The sequence below is a fragment of the Polypterus senegalus genome, chromosome 10, assembly GCF_016835505.1.
Source record: "Polypterus senegalus isolate Bchr_013 chromosome 10, ASM1683550v1, whole genome shotgun sequence".
NCBI classification, from domain to species: Eukaryota; Metazoa; Chordata; class Cladistia; order Polypteriformes; family Polypteridae; genus Polypterus; species Polypterus senegalus.
The window spans coordinates 30,670,114-30,691,824 of NC_053163.1; the positions used below are offsets into that span (position 1 = coordinate 30,670,114).

The 21,711-nt window shown below is 38.0% G+C and overlaps 1 protein-coding gene across 2 annotated transcripts in view; it reads right to left on the reverse strand.

Moving 5' to 3' along the window:
- Positions 1-577: 577 nt before the first annotated feature.
- LOC120537018 (coiled-coil domain-containing protein 134-like) overlaps positions 578-21,711 on the reverse strand; it is a 43,506-nt gene continuing 22,372 nt past the window's right edge. For both annotated transcript variants that reach the window (XM_039765613.1, XM_039765612.1), the window contains exons 5-7: positions 15,573-15,754; positions 14,602-14,673; positions 578-1,702 (exon numbers count right to left, since the gene is read on the reverse strand). In XM_039765613.1, the coding sequence (XP_039621547.1) occupies positions 1,577-1,702; positions 14,602-14,673; positions 15,573-15,754 (380 nt within the window). In that variant the 3' untranslated portion in view covers positions 578-1,576. The remainder of the gene's footprint in view (positions 1,703-14,601; positions 14,674-15,572; positions 15,755-21,711) is intronic.

Consider the following 21,711-nt stretch of genomic DNA (forward strand, 5'->3'; position numbering starts at 1 on the left):
TAACGTCCCGCGAGACAAGGCAGTGAGACAAAAGGACAACTGCTGTACAGGCTTTTAAACGTTCGAAGTGCCATGCGAGATGTGGATCACACGGCACAGCAGCAGCAGTAAGTCAGCAGCTGATCGAGCAAAGAGGAGGTAAAAAAAAAACATACTTGTTTCCCATTGTATCACCGGTTAAGACGGGGTTTTGGAGGAGCGACCACATCTCCTTGAGGTGCGTTCAGCCCCCTCTCCACAATGTGAGCAACAGAGATGTGAAGTGGTTGGCGCGTAGTGTGCCCTGGGATTGGGGAAGCGGGTGGGCTAGCGAAGTGAGCAGGGGGCAAAGCCACCCAATATATTATTATCAATATATATATTGCTGTACATTTTCATGTGAGTATTTTTTTTCATAATTGCCATTTTATTTCTTTCATTTTGGCACAAATGGTATTCCATACTTTGGCAGGGTGAATATTATTCTTCCCTACTGTTCATGTTAGTTTTGTTTTACTATAATAAACAAGCATATACTGCACAAGCACTTAAAAATGTAAAAATAAGCTGCTGTACACACACAAGACACTGCAAAAAAAGAAAAGAAAAAAGTTGATAATTCTAAATGGTTTTCAAGGACTACACGCCAACAAGGGCATCCAGCATGTGACACAGCGTTCACAAGCAGTCTTGTTATGATTTTATCTACAGATATTTTAAACTCTTCTTTCCTCTTGTTTTCACAGGTACTGCTTTAAAATGCACTAATAAGATAAAATAATTTAGCACCTACAAATGTGAGCACAGCAAGTTCTGAAGACACAGCCAGCGTTCACTCACACAGATTCACACCAGGCATGTAGAAGTCGTGAACATATTGTTCTGTGATGAGGTATTTCAGACAGATCCTCCTTTTTAAAGCAGGGGTGCTGCCGGCTTTGAGGCCAGTGGTGTTTGATCCTCACAGAACCTTCTGTCTTTCCCTTTTCCATATACTGTACTTTACTGATTTACACAGTGAGGCTGTAAAGTTTCTGTGATGTAAAAATCAACACTGTAAGTGAAAAATAATTTCCTACCAACTCAATAAATGAAGAATTTGTCAAAATTGTTGTCGCTCTGTGATATTCGGATCTTGGAGGATTGCACCTAGGCATTAATTGAGTCCATGACTATGTCTGTTCCAGAAGCCCCACCAACAGCTGAGAATATTATACACAAGACGTTCGTCTAGAGGTCAGCACTCAAAAATAATTAGATCCGAAGTAGCAGCAAATGTCATCACGTGTACTGCATTTATTTTCCTTACCAATCACTTCCACTCTTTGCTTAAACATAAATAAAAAAATATCCAATTCAATGTTTCAGGCCTTAAATCTGCTAAAGAGAGTGCAAGGCCCATTCAAGTACTCAAGACGTTTTCAACTGAAGATAAAACAAAAAAACAAAACACACCCCATTTATTTCCACTCACCTGAGTTAAGCAAAAATTCTCCAGAGTGGGAGCAGACAATCTGCCTGCTTGGTAACTAAGATCTTGCCCCTTCCCTTTCCTTCCCTTCCCTTTCCCATCATCTAACAGTCCACCTGTATGGCCCTAGAGCTCAGAACGAGAACGGGAGATTCTCGGGCCTTTCCGAATCTCTTTCCTTTTCTCTTCTTTCCGTCTACGCTTTTCCTCTTCCCTGAGAACTTTCCGGAAGGCATCAGCCGTGTGCAGGACCTGAGAAGCAAGGTTTGGAATCAAATATGTCAGTATCAATTAAATTTAAGCATTTTATTTATATGATCAAAAACAAGAGAACAGTTTGCTCTATGAAAACAAATACTATTTATGTGAATAAGATTAAGCCAAAAGTTAGAATCAAAATTCTCGTTTGTTCATTCATTATTTCGTAAACCTGCCTAATTTAATTCTGGGTCTGGCAGAGCAGAGCATGAGGCATGTACCAGTTCATTAAAGGATAGGTTCAGTATTTTTCAAGTAAAAGTTATTTCTTCATAATCATGTGATATATGCATATGCCAGGTGAAATAGTGTTCTAAATTTGAACACTTTCTATAAATTAAAAAAAAAAATAAAAAAACAACTGGTGCTTTATAATGGAGGGCATGAGACATGGTGGAAAAACTTAAAAACTTAGTAAGTACTGTACATCACTTTTTCAAGCCAAGAGAGTTGTCAAGTACAACCTGTGAGAACATTGCTGTATTTTTCAATCAAAAAATTAATGATATTAGAGATAACATAGTATATCTCCCCAACACTGCAGAACCTCCAAAGCCCCGGTACTCCATTATAAACAAATTAAATGCTTTCACCAGGATAGATTTACCTGAATTACATAGAATAATCTCTCAACTAAAACCCTCCACCTGCGTCCTTGACCCAATACCAACAAGGTTTTTCAAAGTATCATCAGGTGTGCTAATTGACAATATTCTTGACATAGTAAATTCGTCATTAGATACGGGGGTCTTTCCAGACTGTCTTAAGACTGCTGTAGTTAAACCCCTACTCAAGAAAAATAATCTTGACCCCTCTGCCTTTGAAAATTTTAGACCCATCTCTAACCTGCCTTTCTTAAGTAAAATTCTAGAGAAGGCAGTCATTATGCAGTTAAATGACCACCTCAATAAACATGCTATTCTTGATAAATTTCAGTCAGGTTTTAGAACAAATTACAGCACAGAAACTGCACTTGTTAAAGTAGTAAATGACTTGCGGGTGAATGCAGACAGAGGCCATTTATCTGTTCTCATCCTCTTAGATCCGAGTGCTGCATTTGACACCATTGATCACAACATTCTTAGAAATCGCCTTAGTCAATGGGTGGGCCTCTCTGGCAGTGTCTTAAGTTGGTTTGAATCCTACCTGGCAGGGAGAAAATTCTTTGTGAGTTGTGGTAATCACATCTCAAAGACACATGATATCCAATATGGTGTCCACAAGGCTCTATCCTGGGTCCGCTGCTTTTCTCAATCTACATGCTTCCGTTAGGTCAGATTATCTCAGGTTACAACGTGAGTTACCACAGCTATGCTGATGACACACAGCTGTACTTATCAATAGCACCTGATGACTCAGACTCTTTCGATACACTAACACAATGTCTTACTGGTATTTCTGAATGGATGAATAGTAATTTTCGCAAACTAAATAAAGAGAAAACTGAAATTTTAGTAATTGGCAATAATGGATTCAATGAGGTTATCAGAAATAAACTTGATGCACTAGGATTAAAGTTAAGGCGGAAGTAAAAACTTAGGGGTAACCGTTGACTGTAATCTGAATTTTAAATCGCATATTCATCAGACCACTAGGACAGCATTTTTTCACTTAAGAAACATAGCAAAAGTTAGACCTCTTATATCATTGAAAGATGCTGAGAAATTAATTCACGCTTTTGTTTTCAGTAGACTAGATTACTGTAACGCACTCCTCTCAGGACTACCCAAAAGAGACATAAATCACTTGCAACGAGTGCAGAATGCAGCTGCTAGAATCCTAACTGGGAAAAGAAAATCAGAACACATTTCTCCAGTTTTGATGTCACTACACTGGTTGCCTGTGTCATTCAGGATTGACTTTAAAATACTGCTTATGGTTTATAAAGCCTTAAATAATCTCGCTCCATCTTATATATCGGAATGCCTGACACGTTATATTCCAAATCGTAACCTTAGATCTTCAAATGAGTGTCTCCTTAGAATTCCAAAAGCTAAACTTAAAAGAAGTGGTGAGGCGGCCTTCTGCTGTTATGCACCTAAAATCTGGAATAGCCTGCCGATAGGAATTTACCAGGCAAATACAGTAGAGCACTTTAAAACACTGCTGAAAACACATTACTTTAACATGGCCCTTTTATAACTTCACTTTAACTTAATCCTGATACTCTGTATGTTCAATTCATCATAATAACTATTCATAGTGGCTCTAAAATCCATACTGACCCCTACTCTCTCTTCTGTTTCTTTTTCCGGTGGCCTGCGCCACCACCACCTACTCAAAGCATCATGATGCACCAACATTGATGGACTGAAAGCCAGAAGTCTACGTGACCATCATCATCAGGTCCTTCCATGAAAACCCTAAATACAAAGAGGACTGTTTGATTTATGTTAGGTAGATTGCCCAGAGGGGACTGGGCGGTCTCGTGGTCTGGAACCCCTACAGATTTTATTTTTTCTCCAGCCTTTGGAGTTTTTTTTTTTGGTTTTTTCTGTCCACCCTGGCCATCGGACCTTACTTATTCTATGTTAATTAATGTTGACCTATGTTTATTTTTTATTGTGTCTTCTATTTTTCTATTCATTTTGTAAAGCACTTTGAGCTACATTTTTTTGTATGAATATGTGCTATATAAATAAATATTGATTGATTGATTGATCAAGTATTGATCCATGGCTTACGTCGCACATTTGTAACAACAAAAGAGATCTGGAAATAATCATTTTATCACCTATTTCTGGTATTATTTTTCTCATTGTGAGGATACATTTTTCTATTACTTGTGTGAATTGTCACAGACATACAGGAGTATATCAAAACAAAACCAAACATGAGGCATGAAAATTTTACTGTGATTTGGTCTGTTGGGATGACATTATGGCTCAGTCAGGGGAAATGTTATTGCAGAGAAGACTAAAGTGCTGAGCTATCACACGTGGTGGGCTTCTTTTAAGTGTCCGAATCTCATAAAATTGCTGTTTTTTGTTGTTCAAAAATGACATATATAAACTATTTTACAGAGTGTGTGTATAATCACAAGACACAACTGTCTTGGCTTGAAAGTGACATATTTGGCACATTTTTTACACTTTTTCTCCTTGCCCCATTGATTACAATGTAAAGCGCTTTCTTTTTAAATTTATTGAAAGCAATAAACTGTAAAACACAATTTTGCCTGCCTTCAGCATATATAGCTGGTTTGTAAAGAAATAACTTTGACTTGAAAAATTCCAAACGTATTCTTTAACGAACACATTGGGTCGCATTTAGTGTTGCCAATTAAACTAAACTGGACGTTTTAGGGAATATGCAGGAGGAAAACCCACATGGGCAATGGGAGAAAGAGTAAATTTGGCACACAGAATGACTGCGATTTGAGCCCAGGGGTGCAGGATTCATTAAGCAGTAATGCCAACCATGGTGCTACTCTGAAAACAGTCCAGCTTTAAGTACTCCACCCAAAAATGATAACTTTTTTCAGTTATACTTATCCTGTGAAGTTTGTAGTGATGGCCAAGAAAGAATTTTAATCTCATGTTTGCTTGGAGAATGGGCTTAACAAAGTTCTGATAGAACAGTACCCAATAATGTCCAACAATGCACAACAGCAAACATTATCCAAAAAAAAAAAAAATTCTCAAAGTAATTATGTTGTATAATCCACACAGGAATTCACCCAGTCGTACCCTGACAACGTGCAAACTGCATGTATTTTTGCTAAAAAATTGTTAGATAAATAACTTTCTAAAATGAAATTAATCCACAAACAGGAAGCCCCTTCACATGGGATCATACTTTTGAATCGAAGACTGAACTCTTGACCAATGAATAAGGAGGAGAAGTGGGTCTTTAATTCAAAAGAGCAATGCTGGGTGAAGGGGCTTCCCCTTTGTGGCCGACTTTCATTTTCCACAATTATTTACCTGACAATATTTAGCAAAAATACATGCACTTTGCATGCTGTGAGCATAGGACTAGATGACTTGACATATGAATTATACAACATGAGTAATGTGAAATTTGTTTTTCAGATATTTTTGATCCTATTTGCTGTTGTCCAGCATTGATCGCCATTGGGTCTTGTTCTATCAGAAACTGTGCTATGCCTGTTCTCCACCAAAAGAGGAGATTGGAACATTTCTCAGCCATCTCTGCAAATGACATCGGCCTAGTAACATAAAAATACAGTCATGGCCGAAATTATCGGCACCCCTGGTATTTTCCCAGAAAATGCATCATTTCTCCCAGAAAATTGTTGTAATTACAAATGTTTATTTCCTTTATGTGCATTGGAACAACACAAAAAAAACAGTGAAAAAAAAAGCCAAATCTGACATTATTTCACACAAAACTCAAAAACCGGGCTGGACAAAATTATTGGCACCATCAACTTAATATTTGGTTGCACGCCCTTTGGAAAAAATAACTGAAATCAAACGCTTCCTATAACCATCAACAAGTTTGTTACATCTCTCAACTGGAATTTCCAATCACTCTTCTTTTGCAAACTGCTCGAGGTCTCTCAGATTTGAAGGGCGCCTTTTCCCAACAGCAATTTTGAGATCTCTCCATAAGTGTTCAATCGGATTTAGATCTGGACTCATTGCTGGCCACTTCAGAACTCTCCAGCGCTTTGTCTTCAACCATTTCTGGGTGCTTTTAGAAGTATGTTTGGGGTTATTGTCCTGCTGGAACACCCATGACCTCTGATGTAGACCCAGCTTTCTGACATTGGGCCCTACATTATGCCCCAATATCTTTTGGTAGTCTTCAGATTTCATAATGCTTTGCACACAGTGAAGGCATCCAGCGCCAGAGGCAGCAAAACATCCACAAAACATCTTAGAACCTCCACCATGTTTGACTGTAGGTACTGTGTTCTTTTCTTCGTAGGCCTCATTCCTTTTTCTGTAAACAGTAAAATGATGAGCTTTACCAAAAAGCACTACCTTGGTCTCATCTGTCCACAAGACGTTCACCAAGAAGGAAATTGGCTTCCTCAAGTACATTTTGGCAAACTCCAGTCTGGCTTTTTTATGCTTTTGTGTCAGCAGTGGGGTCCTCCTGGCTCTCCTGCCATAGCGTTTCATTTCGTTCAGATGTCGACGGATAGTTCAAGCTGACAGTGTTACACCCTGAGTCTGCAGAACAGCTTGAATATGTTTTGAAGTTGATTGGGGCTGTTTATCCACCGTTCGGACTGTCCTTTGTTGCAGTGTTTTATCAATTTTCCTATTCTGTCCACGTCCAGGGAGATTAGCTACAGTGCCATGCGTTGTGAACATCTTGATTATGTTACGCACAGTGGACAAAGGAACATGAAGATCTCTGGAGATGGACTTGTAGCCTTGAGATTGTTGATATTTTTCCACAATTTTTGTTCTAAAGTCCTCAGACAATTCTCTGCTCTTCTTTCTGTTCTCCATGCTTAGTGTGGCACACTCAGACAGTTTAACAGTGAATATTTAAAGGACTTTGCTTGCATTAATTTGTTTTTTTTCCACAATTGTGTATTAGTGGTGTATGTTATATTTATATAAACAATATATATTTTTTTGTTTCGTGATATGTGTGGGGGGTGGAAGTGCTGCAGTGCGGTATTATGTATATTGTACAGGGGTTTATTTGTTGTGTCCAAGGCCTCATTTTACAGGATAATAACTATTCTTTTGTAACTCAAATTTGCTTTCTCTGATGTGCTTCTGTACTTATGGTAGTCTAGCAGGAAAGTAGTATAGATAGCTCACGCCCAGGATCATTTCTTTATTTTTTTTCTTTCTCTTTGCTGCCACTCTAGGATGGCAGCACATGTTACAATCGTGCCGGCTCAGGGAACGGTACACGTTCAGGGTGATTCTACTATTGACTCCATCAGCAACTCTCCCTGTGTGTTCTTGTGTTTTCAAAACCTCTTGTGATGCACTCTTACATTATTCTTCACTGCAGGCTACACAGCAGCATCACATGAGATCTCGAAGAGTTGCTCTTCATTACAGCTGCTTGTGAAGTACATATAATTTTCCTGGCTTGATTTATCGGAGGACTTAAATGACTGGGACACCTATTTAACCACTAGGAAGTGTGTAGCAAAGTTCTCATATTTGATGTTTTTCAATCTCATTGTCATTACTGTGAAGAAAAGTAAACAATGTATTATGATTAAAGTATCGGTGTTCAGAAAGTACATTAAGCAGATAGGGATTTGTCTATCTTTAGCTGACAATGGTGGAGTAAATGTGATGCTCTCACAGTCCAAGAACTCTGTCTGTGGCAGCCACCAACCAAGTATCACCCCTGAGCCATAAATCAGTAACCAGCAACTTACCAAGATGCAAAGAAGTTTTGCATTGCAAAGAGTGACGGGGGTCTCAAGATGGCTCACAAGTTACAAGCAGCGTGCTACAGTGTTTGGGATGTTAGGCTGGACTCTTTCAGCCCCCAAATCTTATGTACACCACTGCATAGTTATAGAGGCTAATTAACCTTATTGGGGACATATGCATATATTTTACAAATAGCTTTCAACACATTGAACAAAACTGTATTAACTTTTAATTCAATAATTTCGGTTTTATTTTAAATACATATTAAAAAAGTCAAAATATTTTAGAGAGCTACAAATATTCACAACTACAGGGCAAGATAATTTAAAAAACAGATTACTTTTCAGTCAGGCATGATGTGTAAGAGGTGGATAGCCTCAGATATTAACACTCCAAATGTGAGGTATGAGTTAACTTGTACATCATTGGGCCTCTCAAGGTGAGACATACAAGATAACTTGTAGCCACTGGAGGCAGCAGATCTCTAATACAATTAGTGGATAGCTATAGAATTTTTTTTTGTAGCCACAACAGGCCATAGTTTTATAAAGTTGCTGATGTTTTGAAACAATTAGATTCATATAGTTTGAAGAAGACACCGAGCTAGATGGATTGGCAGATAATCTTGAATCATCTGTTGAATCATTACAGAGGGATGTAGACAACATACAGGCTTGGGTAGGTGTGTGTCATATAAAATGAATGTAAGTAAAAGTAAAGAATTATATGTAGAAGGTGAAAATGTTAAGTTTGAATAAATAATGGGAGGTCTGAAAATTGAAAGTACACCTTAAGTGAATGATTTAGGAGTCGCAGTAGAATCATCCCTATAAACTGCCAGACAGTTTTCAGAAGCCATTAACCCATTTATGTCTAAGGTTGAAATTTTTGAGTTTGTGCATGAAATTCAAATATGTTGCGTAGAAAAATATAAGGAACAAGAACTTGAAAAAAAAAAAAATGTATTCCACTCCATTCCATTCCAAATTTATATCTACCTGTCTTCGGGTTGGTTCTTCAAAAATGTGAGAAAATTCACGTCACTTCTTGAGGAGATCCTAGCACACCAATATCTGCAGCACACTGACTAACTCTGTGCACGACATGATAAAGTGTACCACCAGGAAGCAGACGTGCGTGAAAAGTCAGAGCCCGGCGATGGCCTTGAGCAGTAGGATATAAATAACTCCAACGTGACTGTCGTTCCAATAATGAAACACAAGGCATAAATGGGTTAAGAAGGCTAACAGAATGTCAGGTTGTAAGGAGCCCTGATGTTTGGAATACAAGTCACAGGAGGTGAGGCCTCACCTGGAGTACTGTGTGCAGTTTTGGTCTTCAGGCTAAAAAGGAAATAGCAGTGCTGGAAAATGTTCAGAGAAGAGCGACTAGGCTCATTTCAGTGATACAGGGAATTAATTATAAGGAAATAATAAAAAAGCTGAGTCTTTTCAGTTTAGGCAAAAGAAGGTTAAGAGGTGACATGATTGAAGTGTTTAAAATTATGAAGGGAATTAGTACAGTGGATCAAGACTTATTTAAAATGACTTCATCAAAAACACGGCGACACAGTTGGAAACTTATTAAGGGTAAATTTTGCACAAACATTAGGAAGTTTTTCTTTACACAAAGAACGACAGACACTTGGAATAAGCTAACAAGTAGTGTGGTAGACAGCAGGACTTTAGGGACTTTTAGAAGTGATCTTGATGTTATTTTAAAAGAATTAAGTGGATAGGATTGGCGAACTTTGTTGGGCTGAATGGCCTCTTCTCGTTCAGACTGTTCTGATGGTCTAACTGGTAAATGTGTTGTATGCAGCAAAAGTGGAGAGTGTAAAGGAACACATTAAATTTGCGGCATGTGAGCTTCTAAGGCTGCACTCTGCATGGTTGCCATGCTTCAAGGACGCTTACTCAAATGCAGACTTTTACTTAAGTTGCTGGTGACACTAAAGTAACAGCTTCTTTACATTTTTCATTGGATTTCTTTATATTTCCAGAGCTTTAACAGTTTCTGATGATAATATAATTAACCATTGGTTTGCAACAAATAAAATCTAATAAAGAAATTTAATTATTTATCATATATGCATAGACCTACTCTGTAATGTTCTGGTAATAAATGTTCCAAAAGTCACTGTGTTAATCAGATTATAAAGAAAATAAGTAATGTTGAAAAAGAAAAAAAAGCAGCACTCCTAAATTAAAATATTTTGTCCCTTAGAACAACAATTCCTCCAAAATTATGCATGTAATTAGTAATAATGTCACAATAAAACTTGGCTTTGACACTCTGATTATATCTAATGCTATGTACTGTATGCCCTATTCTGTCTATGCATGCTAACTACACTTACAGTCAAAAGTTTTAACTTCAGTTTTTCTTCAAATATAATCAGTTGAAATGCATTGAATGACTTAAAATGGTGCAAAGGTAAGCAGTTTTAAATGTAAAGTTTAGGTTAGCAAAATCTGAAAAAAGGAGATTTCAGAATATTACAAATGGACCTTCTTCAGGGAACAACTAAGAGGTTACAACCTACAGACGTTCTGCAGCAATTCAAGTAAATTGTTGAATCAAACAATTTGCACAGGTGTCCCAACTTCTGTTGATTACTTAAAAACCCCTCTGTCTGTTTTAAAGCAGAGTTAGAACATTAGAACATTAGAACAATCTAGACGAGAACAGGCCATTCAGCCCAACAAAGCTCACCAGTCCTATCCACTTGTTTCCTCCAAGAAAACATCAAGTCGAGTTTTGAAAGTCCCTAACGTCTTACTGTCTACCACACTACTTGGTAGCTTATTCCAAGTGTCTATCGTTCTTTGTGTAAAGAAAAACTTCCTAATGTTTGTGCGAAATTTACTCTTAACAAGTTTCCAACTGTGTCCCCGTGTTCTTGATGAACTCATTTTAAAATACAAGTCTCGATCCACTGTACTAATTCCCTTCATAATTTTAAACACTTCAATCATGTCAAAGCTGTAAAGGCTCAGCTCTTTTAATCGTTCCTCATAATTCAACCCCTGTAGACTTGGAATCAGCCTAGTCGCTGTTCTCTGGACCTTTTCTAGTGCTGCTGTGTCCTTTTTGTAGCCTGGAGACCAAAACTGCACACAGTACTCAAGATGAGGCCTCACCAGTGCATTACAAAGGTTGAGCATAACCTCCTTGGACTTGTAGACTGTGTTACTATACCCTCTGAAGTACCACTTGGTCAATATAACAGTGAAGAAATTTGTAAATTCCAGTGATAACAGCAAGAAAATAGCAATTAACAAATAAAATGAGACAGAGCATTATTATCCTTAGAAGTGTAGGCCTTTCATGTAGAGCAATTGCAAAAAAAAATCAAAGTGTCCATGAGTCCAGCGGTGTCCTATGTAATCCAAAGGCAAAAAACTCTGATTGGAAGAAATCTGATAGACCCAAAGTCACAACCCAATAAGAAGACACGTTTGTGAGGGTCACCAGCTTGTTTGATGGGTGCCACACAGCACAACAGCTTCAAGCACAGCTTAACAGTGGTTGAAAAAAGTAAGTCTCAGTGTCTACTATGAAGTTTGTAGAACTGAAACCCTCTGCTGATCTTCATGAATCACAGGTGATGACTAAGTGACCAGAAATGCTACACCAGGGCTATAAATCCCATAATTTTTTTCATTTTCAAAAAAGCAAGTCTCATTTTCTATTGTGAAGAGGAGACTTTGTGCTGCAGGTTTGACAGTGCGAGTGACAGTAAGAAAGCCATTCCCTAAAGGACAAAATTGGGCCTTAAAATAGCGGCTGACGACTACTGCAGACTCGAAGAAAGTAAATTCATGGTTCAAAGTTTTTACTTAGTCATGCTTACGCAAAAAAGTATAAGTTTTGCTTTGTAGTTGCACCCAATAACAGACAGAAATAAAATTTTAAAATATTGTAGAGATAAGTCTGGTTAAAACATATAGGGAAATTCTAACATATTTATATAATTTAAAAACAAATTAACTTCCTAGTTCAAGTAGTTTGACAGTACATTTTTTAACATAAAATGGTTACGTGATATGAAAACACTTCTGGGAAATTTTAACAACTCCAATAATTCTAATTAAAAAGTCATATGGCCACATGTTTTGGGCGACCACCAAATTAACATCATTTTGGACAAAAATCTTTAAATGCCTTTCGGACAGCCTTGGTGTCACAATCCCTCCTATTCCACTAACAGTTGTGTTTCATGTACTCCCAGATGGGCTTAAAGTGGAGAAGGACAAACAAACTGTCATTGCCTTTACTACACTAATGGTGCGTAGACGTATCTTGCTAAACTCTCCTCTTATCAGTGGGTAACTGATTTATATAGTATGTGAAATTGGAAAAAATCTAATTCTCACTTCGAGGATCTAAAACTTTTTCAAAACCTGGCAGGATCTAATCAATAACATTTTAAAATAAACTTTTAAATTGAAGAAGCAGATTCTCTCCCCACTTTTACTCCATTTATCGTTATTCATTTATTAATTTATCTATTCATTTGTCTTTACTAGCATAAAGTTTTACACTGCTGGCCTAGCTCTCTTTCTCAGGGGGGAAGTTGATTTGTTTAGAACCTTTTTTTTAATTATTATTTTTTTTAAAACTTGAGTTATGTGTATGGAATGTTATTTGATTTTAATAAAATAAGCTCTTTTGAGATACCTGAAAATTGTTTTGAGATACTTTTAATCGGCTCTCAGATATCTGCAAATGACTTCTTATCTTTTTAAAGATATCTTAATTTTAGTAAACAGCGGTTTGTGGGGGGTCTTTAAAGTGACTCTACTATTTATATTTTGCAATATGAGCCTATTTGTTGACATAATGCAATTTGGTTTTAGTCAGTATAGGCAAAAATGTCCCCTCAAAATAATTTGGTACCTTAAAATAACTGTCTTTACAGGTGGACACATAAAACCGGAGTCACGAGGGGTATTTTCATGTTAGATTATTTTATGTGCTGCACCTGATGGAAAATTCCAGGTTAAAGTGTGAATGGTAAGAAAAAGCAGGTTTGCACTTTTTATCCAAATGTATAAAAAAAAACGGAGCCCCAAGTAAAAACAGAATTGCACATCATGCTGCAATACTGGCAAAATTATGGTGGGGAAAAATAAGTTTTAGATTAACTATTTATAATTCTAAAAGTGTTTGGAAGAGAACAGAAATTTGTTGTCTTGTAAACAGTCTGCAGCTATGTTTCTGCCTATCTATTTTCATTACTGAATGTAAATGTATTTCAGTTTTCCTTTATAAATACAAAGACAACTGTTTGAACATAATCAAAAAGCAAACGTTTTCGTCAAGGACAAAAACTAAAAATTCTGATGTACACAGATCAGCTACAACATTAAAACCACGTGCCACATGGTGAAGGTCCTCCTCGTGCTGCCAAAACAAGTCTGACGCATTAAGACATGGAGTCCACAAGACCTCTGAAGGTGTCCTTTGGTATCTGGCACCAAGATGTTAGCAGCAGATCCTCTAATTCCTGTAAGATGTGAGATGGGGCCTTCATGGATTGGACTTTTTTGTCCAGCACATCATACAGATGCCCCACTGGGGAATTTGTAGGCCAAGTCAACTCCTTGAACCCTTTGTCACGTTCCTCAAACCATTCCTAAATATTTTTTTCAGTGTGGCAGACTGCATTATTCTGCTGAAAGAGGCCACTGCCCTTAGGGAATACCGCTGCCATGAATGGACTGTAGGTAGGTGTTATGTGCCAAAGTAACATCCACATGAATGCCAGGAACCAATATTACCTAGCAGAACATTGCCGAGAGCATCACACATTCACCACTGGCTTCCTTCTTCCCATAGTGCATCATGCTGCCATTGCTTCCTCAGGTAAATGACACAAACCAAACTAGCTGTCCATATGAGCTAAACGAAAACCTGATTCATCAGACCATTGTTCAGTACTGATGCTCATGTGCCCATTGTAAGGGGGCTTTTGGCATTGGACAGGGGTCGTCACGGGCAATTTGACCAACCAACTGCTACGCAGCAAGCTGTGATGTACTGTGTGTTCTGACACTTTTCTATCATGGCCAGAATTAAGAAATTTGTTCTATAGTAGCTCTTCTGTAGGGTCAGAATAGACCGGCTAGCCTTCGCTCATCACACGCATTAATGAGCCTTGGGTGCCCATGACCCTGCTGCCAGTTCATTGGACCACCTTTTGTAGGTACTAAACTACAGACTGAGAACTCCCCACACAACCTAAAATTTTGAAGATGCTCTGACCCAGTCGTTGAACTGTCACAATCTGGCCATTGTCAAAGTCACTCAGATCTTTACGCTTGCCCATTTTTCCTGATTCCAACACACCACCTTCTAGGACTAACTGCTCACTTGCTGCCTAATAGGTCCCACGCCTTGATGGGTGCCACTGTAATGTGATATTACTCACTTCAACTTTCAGGGGTTTTAATGCTGTGGCTGATCTGTGTATGAAATATGTACACTTTTTAAACACTATTATTGTGTTTTGTGTGAAATTAAAGGGAAATTAAGTTTTTAAAAAAAAAAAAAAAAACTTACATCATCTCGTTCTGTTCGGTATGGATTTGTAAAATCTGGTGACTTCTCAATGATACCAAGCTCCTGAGCCATCTGCAAAAAAAGGATTGAAGTTAGATTAAATTATTTGTTACAAGTTGAGTGCCCATTAAATACCGAAATAATGTTAAGCGTGATTAAAAGAAACTGATGGAAGAATCCAATAGCAGTTGTGACTAATGTACCAACAATCACAGAGGAAAGACTTGTACCTTTTGACAACGATCATCATCTATCCGTGTCAACCATGAGCATCACTCACAAGTACAATGAATGACATGGTGTTGAATGGGAATTAATGCTGTCCCCATTATGCAAACTAATTGCCTGGCAACATAATTCATAGCCTTCTAATAGTTCTAAATAAAGATCAAGTTTGACATTCACAGTTCAAATGATCTAGACCGAGTTAATTCAGGCAAAAGAAGATGTAGTATAAGGATAACAAGCACAGAATCAATAGTACGTCAGCACCTGATGCTCATTTCTAGTGATTTCCATCAGGGACTTATTCAGTTCAGGGTGGTGGAATTATCAAGTTCAAAGCAGCTACTAACTCAGAATTGGGTGCAGGTCCATCACAGCACAGACAATTTTAGAAAAAGAAAAAAAGCTTCAAATATCTGTCACACTACCTGAATCTTTCATAAAAGTACATTATGAATACAAATCATAAACAGTAAACAGAGCAGCTAGCATAACATATGAAATGCTTCATATAAGTAATTATTATTGGACTTCTATTAAAGTTTAACATGCCCATATTCAGCCAGGTAAGGCTATGATTGTCTGTGACGCTGATACTAGACTATAGATGGATGGAGGATGAACAGATACTGACAGCGCCAGAACTAAGAAGCCTTTATTTATGGAGATCACCCTCGGAAACTACAGGGGAATTTGTGAAGAGATGTCAGTTTTATATCATCATCAAACTATCAACTGAAACTCACCAGTGACAGGACTTGCCCATGAGGCCCTCCATCGAAGACTCCAGTCTGATTGCAAAATCCAAGTCCCCATCGTATCAGGAGGTTCCAGTTGGAGTTTCGGTCAAAGTAATGATGGACGATTTTGGGGAAACGGAGGGCAACATCTCCAAAAAATGCTGTGTTCTCAACAATGTGTGAATATGCTGTTTAAAGAAATGATCAGATTGATAGGAACACAGATGGTTATTATAGTAAGATGTGCAAGTGAGCAGAAAAGACATAAAAGCAGATCGCAAAGATTTAGGTTGTGCCCACACTACTATGTTTTCATTAAAAATGCAGACTTTAGTCTTTGTTTTCACACCTCGTTCAAACTACTTTAGTGTTTTTAATACCCAAAAATAGAGACCTTTGCAAACTCTGTACAGGGACATTTAATTCTGGGAACGCTGGCTCAGCATTACATTGTGGATGGGGGGAAAACACAGGCTTTTAGAAACACAGTCTCTAATCGCACTCTGATTTATTCATACTTATTAGATAGTCCTTCGCTGATTAGATCCTGCTCATTACAACGTCTCATTCTCTGACTGGTCACCTTTGATGGAAGAAAATCCCATTCCCTTCTAAACTGCATTTTGCACAGATTGAATATTACTATTTATATGAAACTACTTCACATTGGGTTCTCTGATCACATAAACCTGGCAGGGGGGTTGAGACCACAGTTATCACCATAAATGAAATCTAAAATGAAGACAATAACTTTTAATTAATTGTTTTTTTTAAACTAAAATACAATAATTAACAAAACCAGCAATTAAAAAGACAAACTAAAAAAAAAAAAATATTTTTAGTTTTCATCATGGTCAGACTTCAGCTACCAGGGCCCAAAAATGGATAAAAAATATATGAATAATAATAATAATAATAGTTAGGAGACCAGGGTTTGCTTCCCGGGTCCTCCCTGCATGGAGTTTGCATGTTCTCCCCGTGTCTGCGTGGGTTTCCTCCCACAGTCCATAGACATGCAGGTTAGGTGAATTGGTGATCCTAAATTGTCCCTTGTGTGTGCTTGGTGTGTGTGTGTGTGTGCCCTGCGGTGGGCTGGCACCCCGCCTGGGATTTGTTCCTGACTTGTGCCCCTCATGGCCCTGTGTTAGGATATAGTGGGTTGGATAATGACTGACTGACATGACTGACTTGAGTGGTCAGTTTAGGGTAGAGCTCCGTTTTATGGGGGATTGTAAAACAAAATGCAACAAACCCTTTCATGAGAGTCTCAAATTTATTGTCTCTTACCGTAAGGGTTGCAGTCAATTACCATCACTAGGCGTCTTCACAAGGATGCAGGCAGAAAAGCAGATAACGCCATTAGTGACTGTACCCTTTCATGTTCTGGGTTGGTGTTACTTACATTCTGGTGTGCATATGTGACACTGTTAATAAAATTAAAACAATCTAGACGAGAACAGACCATTCAGCTCATCAAAGCTCACCAGTCCTATCCATTTAATTCTTCCAAAATAACATCCAAGTTGAGTTTTGAAAGTCTTACTGTCTACCACACTACTTGGTAGCTTATTCTATGTGTTTGTGTTTCTCTTTGCAAAGGGAAACTTCCTAATTTTTGTGAAAAGTCTGCCTTTAACAAGTCCTTACTGAACTCATTTCTCGATCCACTGGACTATCCCTTCGTAATTTTAAACATTTCAAGCATGTCACCTCTTAATCTTCTTTTGATTAAACTGTACACAGTACTCCAGATGAGGCCTTACCAGTGCGTTATAAAGCTTGAGCATAACCTCCTTAGATTTGTACTCCACACATCAGGGTGCTATATAACGTAACATTCTGTTAGCCTTCTTCATGGCTTCTGAACATTGTCTGGCAGTTGATAACGTCAAGTCCACTACGAATCCTAAATCCTTCTCATAAGGTGTAACTTTTGATTTTCAGACCTCGCATTGTGTATGCAGTCATGACATTGTTACTTCACACATGTAAAATAAATTACCCATTCTGAACAAATAAATGTATAACATACATCTAAATTATGCAACATGAGTCGAGCTTGAAAATTCAATATGTTATTTTTCACAGCCATCATTACAAAGTGCGTGGGGTAAGTATGTACAAAAAAAATGTAATTTCTGGGTGGAATACTTAGCAAAAGAAGATCAGTAATAGCCCCATAATACCTCAGTGTTGATGTCACACCTTGAAAGAAATTATCTAGATAGAAAGGTAAATCCCTAATATATTCTGAAAAGATGAAGATGGATTATATAAAAAGACTCCATCAGTGAAGCCTTTGTTGGTCAGTGGAAATAAAAAGGGTATTACAAGTCTTAGTTAAAGGATACTACCGCATTGCTTCACAAAAGAGAGGGTAGCACAGTTGGTGAAAATGTTATAAAGCAACGTGCTCTTCACCTGTGTGAAACCATTACTGGATCCACTGTTAAAAAAAGAAGTCTTTCACCCTGTGCGACTGACATTTTCAATCACTTCTTTTACAGACTCAGACTCTCTCCTTATTCTACCTTGCAGCTTGAAGATGGCGCTGATCTCAGTGGTCTAACTGTGTTATTAAGTAATGCATGTTAAATATGACTATGTCAAGTATTCATTCAACACTTGTGTGAAAGGGAAATGTTAAAAAACTTTATCTGTGAGAATTAAGAAATCACTAAAGTACTGAAGCTGAAAAAGACTGCTCAGTTGGAAAAAGTGTGTGGGTATCTCTGCCAGTCTTGCTGAAGCAATGCAGGGTTCTGCTATTGTTGATATGTGAGTGAATTCAATTGCTTGGCCTTCTTGTACAAGTTTTGCTTACTAGACCTGTAGTATACTAGTTTACTATTAACAGGCTTATTTAAATGTAAATAGTGCTGCAGTAAGCATAAATCTAGGATTTGGGCGATGCAGTCCAAAGTATTCAGAGATTTTATTAATACTAATAAATCTTTTTGTATAACCATGCATAGATTTTATTGTTGAATGCTCTGTATTTCAAACCTGCTTCATGACTAAACGCACTTTATGAGACAACTGTAACAAAATGTCTGGTGTTAAAATCAAGGGAACATCAGACAGGAAGCTAACACGCTAATTTTACAGACTCTACAATCCAAAGATGCACTATATGGCCAACAGTATGTGGGCGCCCCCCAAGTTCATTGTTAACAAGTTTATATAATCAAGCATTATAGCCATGAAGCCTCCATTGACAAACACTGGTTGTAGAATGAGCCATGCTGAAGATCAGTGACTTTAAATGTGGCGCTGTCATAGGATGCCACCTTTGCCACAAGTCAGTATATAGAAATTCTCCTCTGCTCGGTCAACAGTAAAGTGCTGTTATTGTGGAGTGGAAGCATCCAGGAGCAACAGCAGCTTAGCCACGAAGTGGTAGACCATGCAAACTCACAGAAAGGGAAAAACGTGCTGTATTGCATATACTGTAAAAATCACATGTCCTCTTTGGATCACTCAAGAGTTCTAAACTGCCTCTACAAGCAATATTTGAAGAATAACTCTGTGTCACAACCTTCATGAAGTGAGTGTGTATGGCTAAGCAGATGCACACAAACAGCCTAAGTTCCCTACTGCATGTGCAGTACCAAGCGTTGGCAGGAGTGGTGTGAACCACACCGCCATTGCACTCTGGAGCAGTGAAGATGTGTTCTCTGGAGTGATTAACCACACTTCACTATGGTGGCTGACCCTGGGATTGGTGAATGCCAGGAGATCACTACTTTTTGGAATGCATAGTACCTACTGTAAAGTTTTGATGGAGGAGGCGTAATGTCCTGAGGCTGTTTTTCAAGTTTTGGAATAGGCCCCTTGGGTCCATAGAAAGGTACTGTTAATGCTACAGCATACAAAGACATTTTGGACAATTGTGCGCTTCCAAATTTATAGCAACAGTTTGGAGATGGCCATTTTCTGATTTTAGCATGACTATACCCATGTGCAAAAGCGAGGTCCATAAAGACATGGAGGAACGTGAGTGGCCTGTACAGAGTCCTCATCTCAGCCCTGCTGAACACCTTTGGGATGAACCGGATTGCGAGTCAGGTCTTCTTATCCGACATCAGTACCTGACCTCACAAATGCTCTTCTGGAGGAATGAGCACAGATTCCCACAGACATAATCCAAAATCTTGTGGACAGCTTCCTAGAAGAGTGGAGGCTGTTATATCTGCATGGGTCGGAGGTGACTTCATATTAATGTCTATGTTTAAAAATAGGATGTCCAACAAGCCCGTGGTCAGGTGTCTATAAACCTTTGGTCACATAGTGCATTTTCAGTTGCAGTGTCTACGGCAAATTAAATCTGACTGAGCATTGACCAATGTGTTTGTGATATTTCTTAACAAATACATAGATAAATAAAGTAGAACAATTTCAACGTCAAACATGACACCCTGCAAGCAACATGTGTCATCACATTAAATCCTCAACAAATACAAGCATCCACCAAGCCCTGGCTTATATAAATGCCCTAAATTACACTCTGCAGTTTTTCAAGCAACAGAAAGAAAATGAATAGAATTTGCAAAATAATTTTTTATTTGAGGTGCTGGCCAATTATATTATTAACTGAAAAGCTGAAAGGTTATTGTTGTCAACACGTTGACGCAAATGGATTAGGTGAAATTTTATAGCTGTGCATAAGATAAAGAGCTACAGTATGCTATTACATGTCAGAAGAGCCGGATGACATGGATGCTCTTACCCCCTCAACTAAATGCATATCTGGCAAAATAGAGTGGTCAATTTCTTTAATTTATCAAGACAAAAAAAAAAAAAAAACAGAAATTCTACTAATTGGCTATAATGAAAAAATCTGATGAGTAAACTCGGTCAACTAGCTTTACAGAAAAAGCTGGAAGCATTTAGATGTCGTCGTTACTGATGTTGACCTAACCTTCACATTCCACACTACCCATGTTACAAAGTCAGCATTTTTCCAATTGAGAAACACAGCATGAGTCTGACATTTTCTGTCCCTGCAGGATTCTGAGAAATGAACACACTCTTTTCTTTTTAACAGACCAAATTACTCTTAAACAGGACTGCCAATGAAAGACATGTGCAAACTACTGCTTGTTCAAAATGCAACACCAAGAGTTCAAACCAAAATGCAACATAAATCCAGTTTTACCAGCATATCATTCGCTTCATTTAGGATGAACTGTAAAAAATATTCTTGAATGTATACAGGGCTTAATAATCTTGCACCTTCATATAAGAATCTTCTTCCTCTTCATCTTCTTCCACTTCTATGAGGGGTGGATGTGCTTGATCAACCTTCTCCAAACAGCTTGTTCCTGCACCTCCTCGCCAGTCAACCCTTTTCCTTCAGATCATATTTTACTTTATCCATCTATCCAACTGCACTTTGGCCTCCATTGCTTTCTCTTCCCCTGTACTTCCATTCCCATCACTCTTTTGCCCACATATTCATTGTCTCTCCTCTTCACATGTCCATACCACTTCAACCTACTTTCCTGTACTTTCTTAGATATTTCTCTCACTTTTGTTGTACCTCTCCGATTGTCTCATTTCTTATTCTGTCCTTTTTAGTAACTCTACACATTCATCTCAACATTCTCATTTCTGCCACATGTACCTTCTCATGCGCTCCCTTTACTGTCCATGTCTCAGCGCCATACATCATTGCTGGTCTTACCAATGTCTTAAAATCATATCCTTTAACCTTTGCCTTACTTCTTTGATCACACAATACTCCTGATTATCTTCTACCAAGTGTTCCAACCACACTGCACTCTATGGGTTATCTCTGCATCTAATTTTCTATCACAGGCAATCATTGATCCTAGATATTTAAATGTATCCACTCTTTTCAATAGCTCTCTCCCTAACTTATGAATTCTGATCACCATTAAACCTCATATATTGTCTTCTTCCTATTTATCTTCAATCCTCTATCTTCCCAAGACTTTCTCAATTCTTCAAACTTCCTCTCTGCTTCCTCTTTTCTGGTGCTACACAACACAATGTCATTAGCAAAAAGCATACACCAGGAAGACTGATATTTAATCCCATGACTAAACTCATTCATAAGACATACCAACAGTTCCTTATCTTGAACTTAAATTTTTTATTTGCATTTTATTTTAGGACTGCA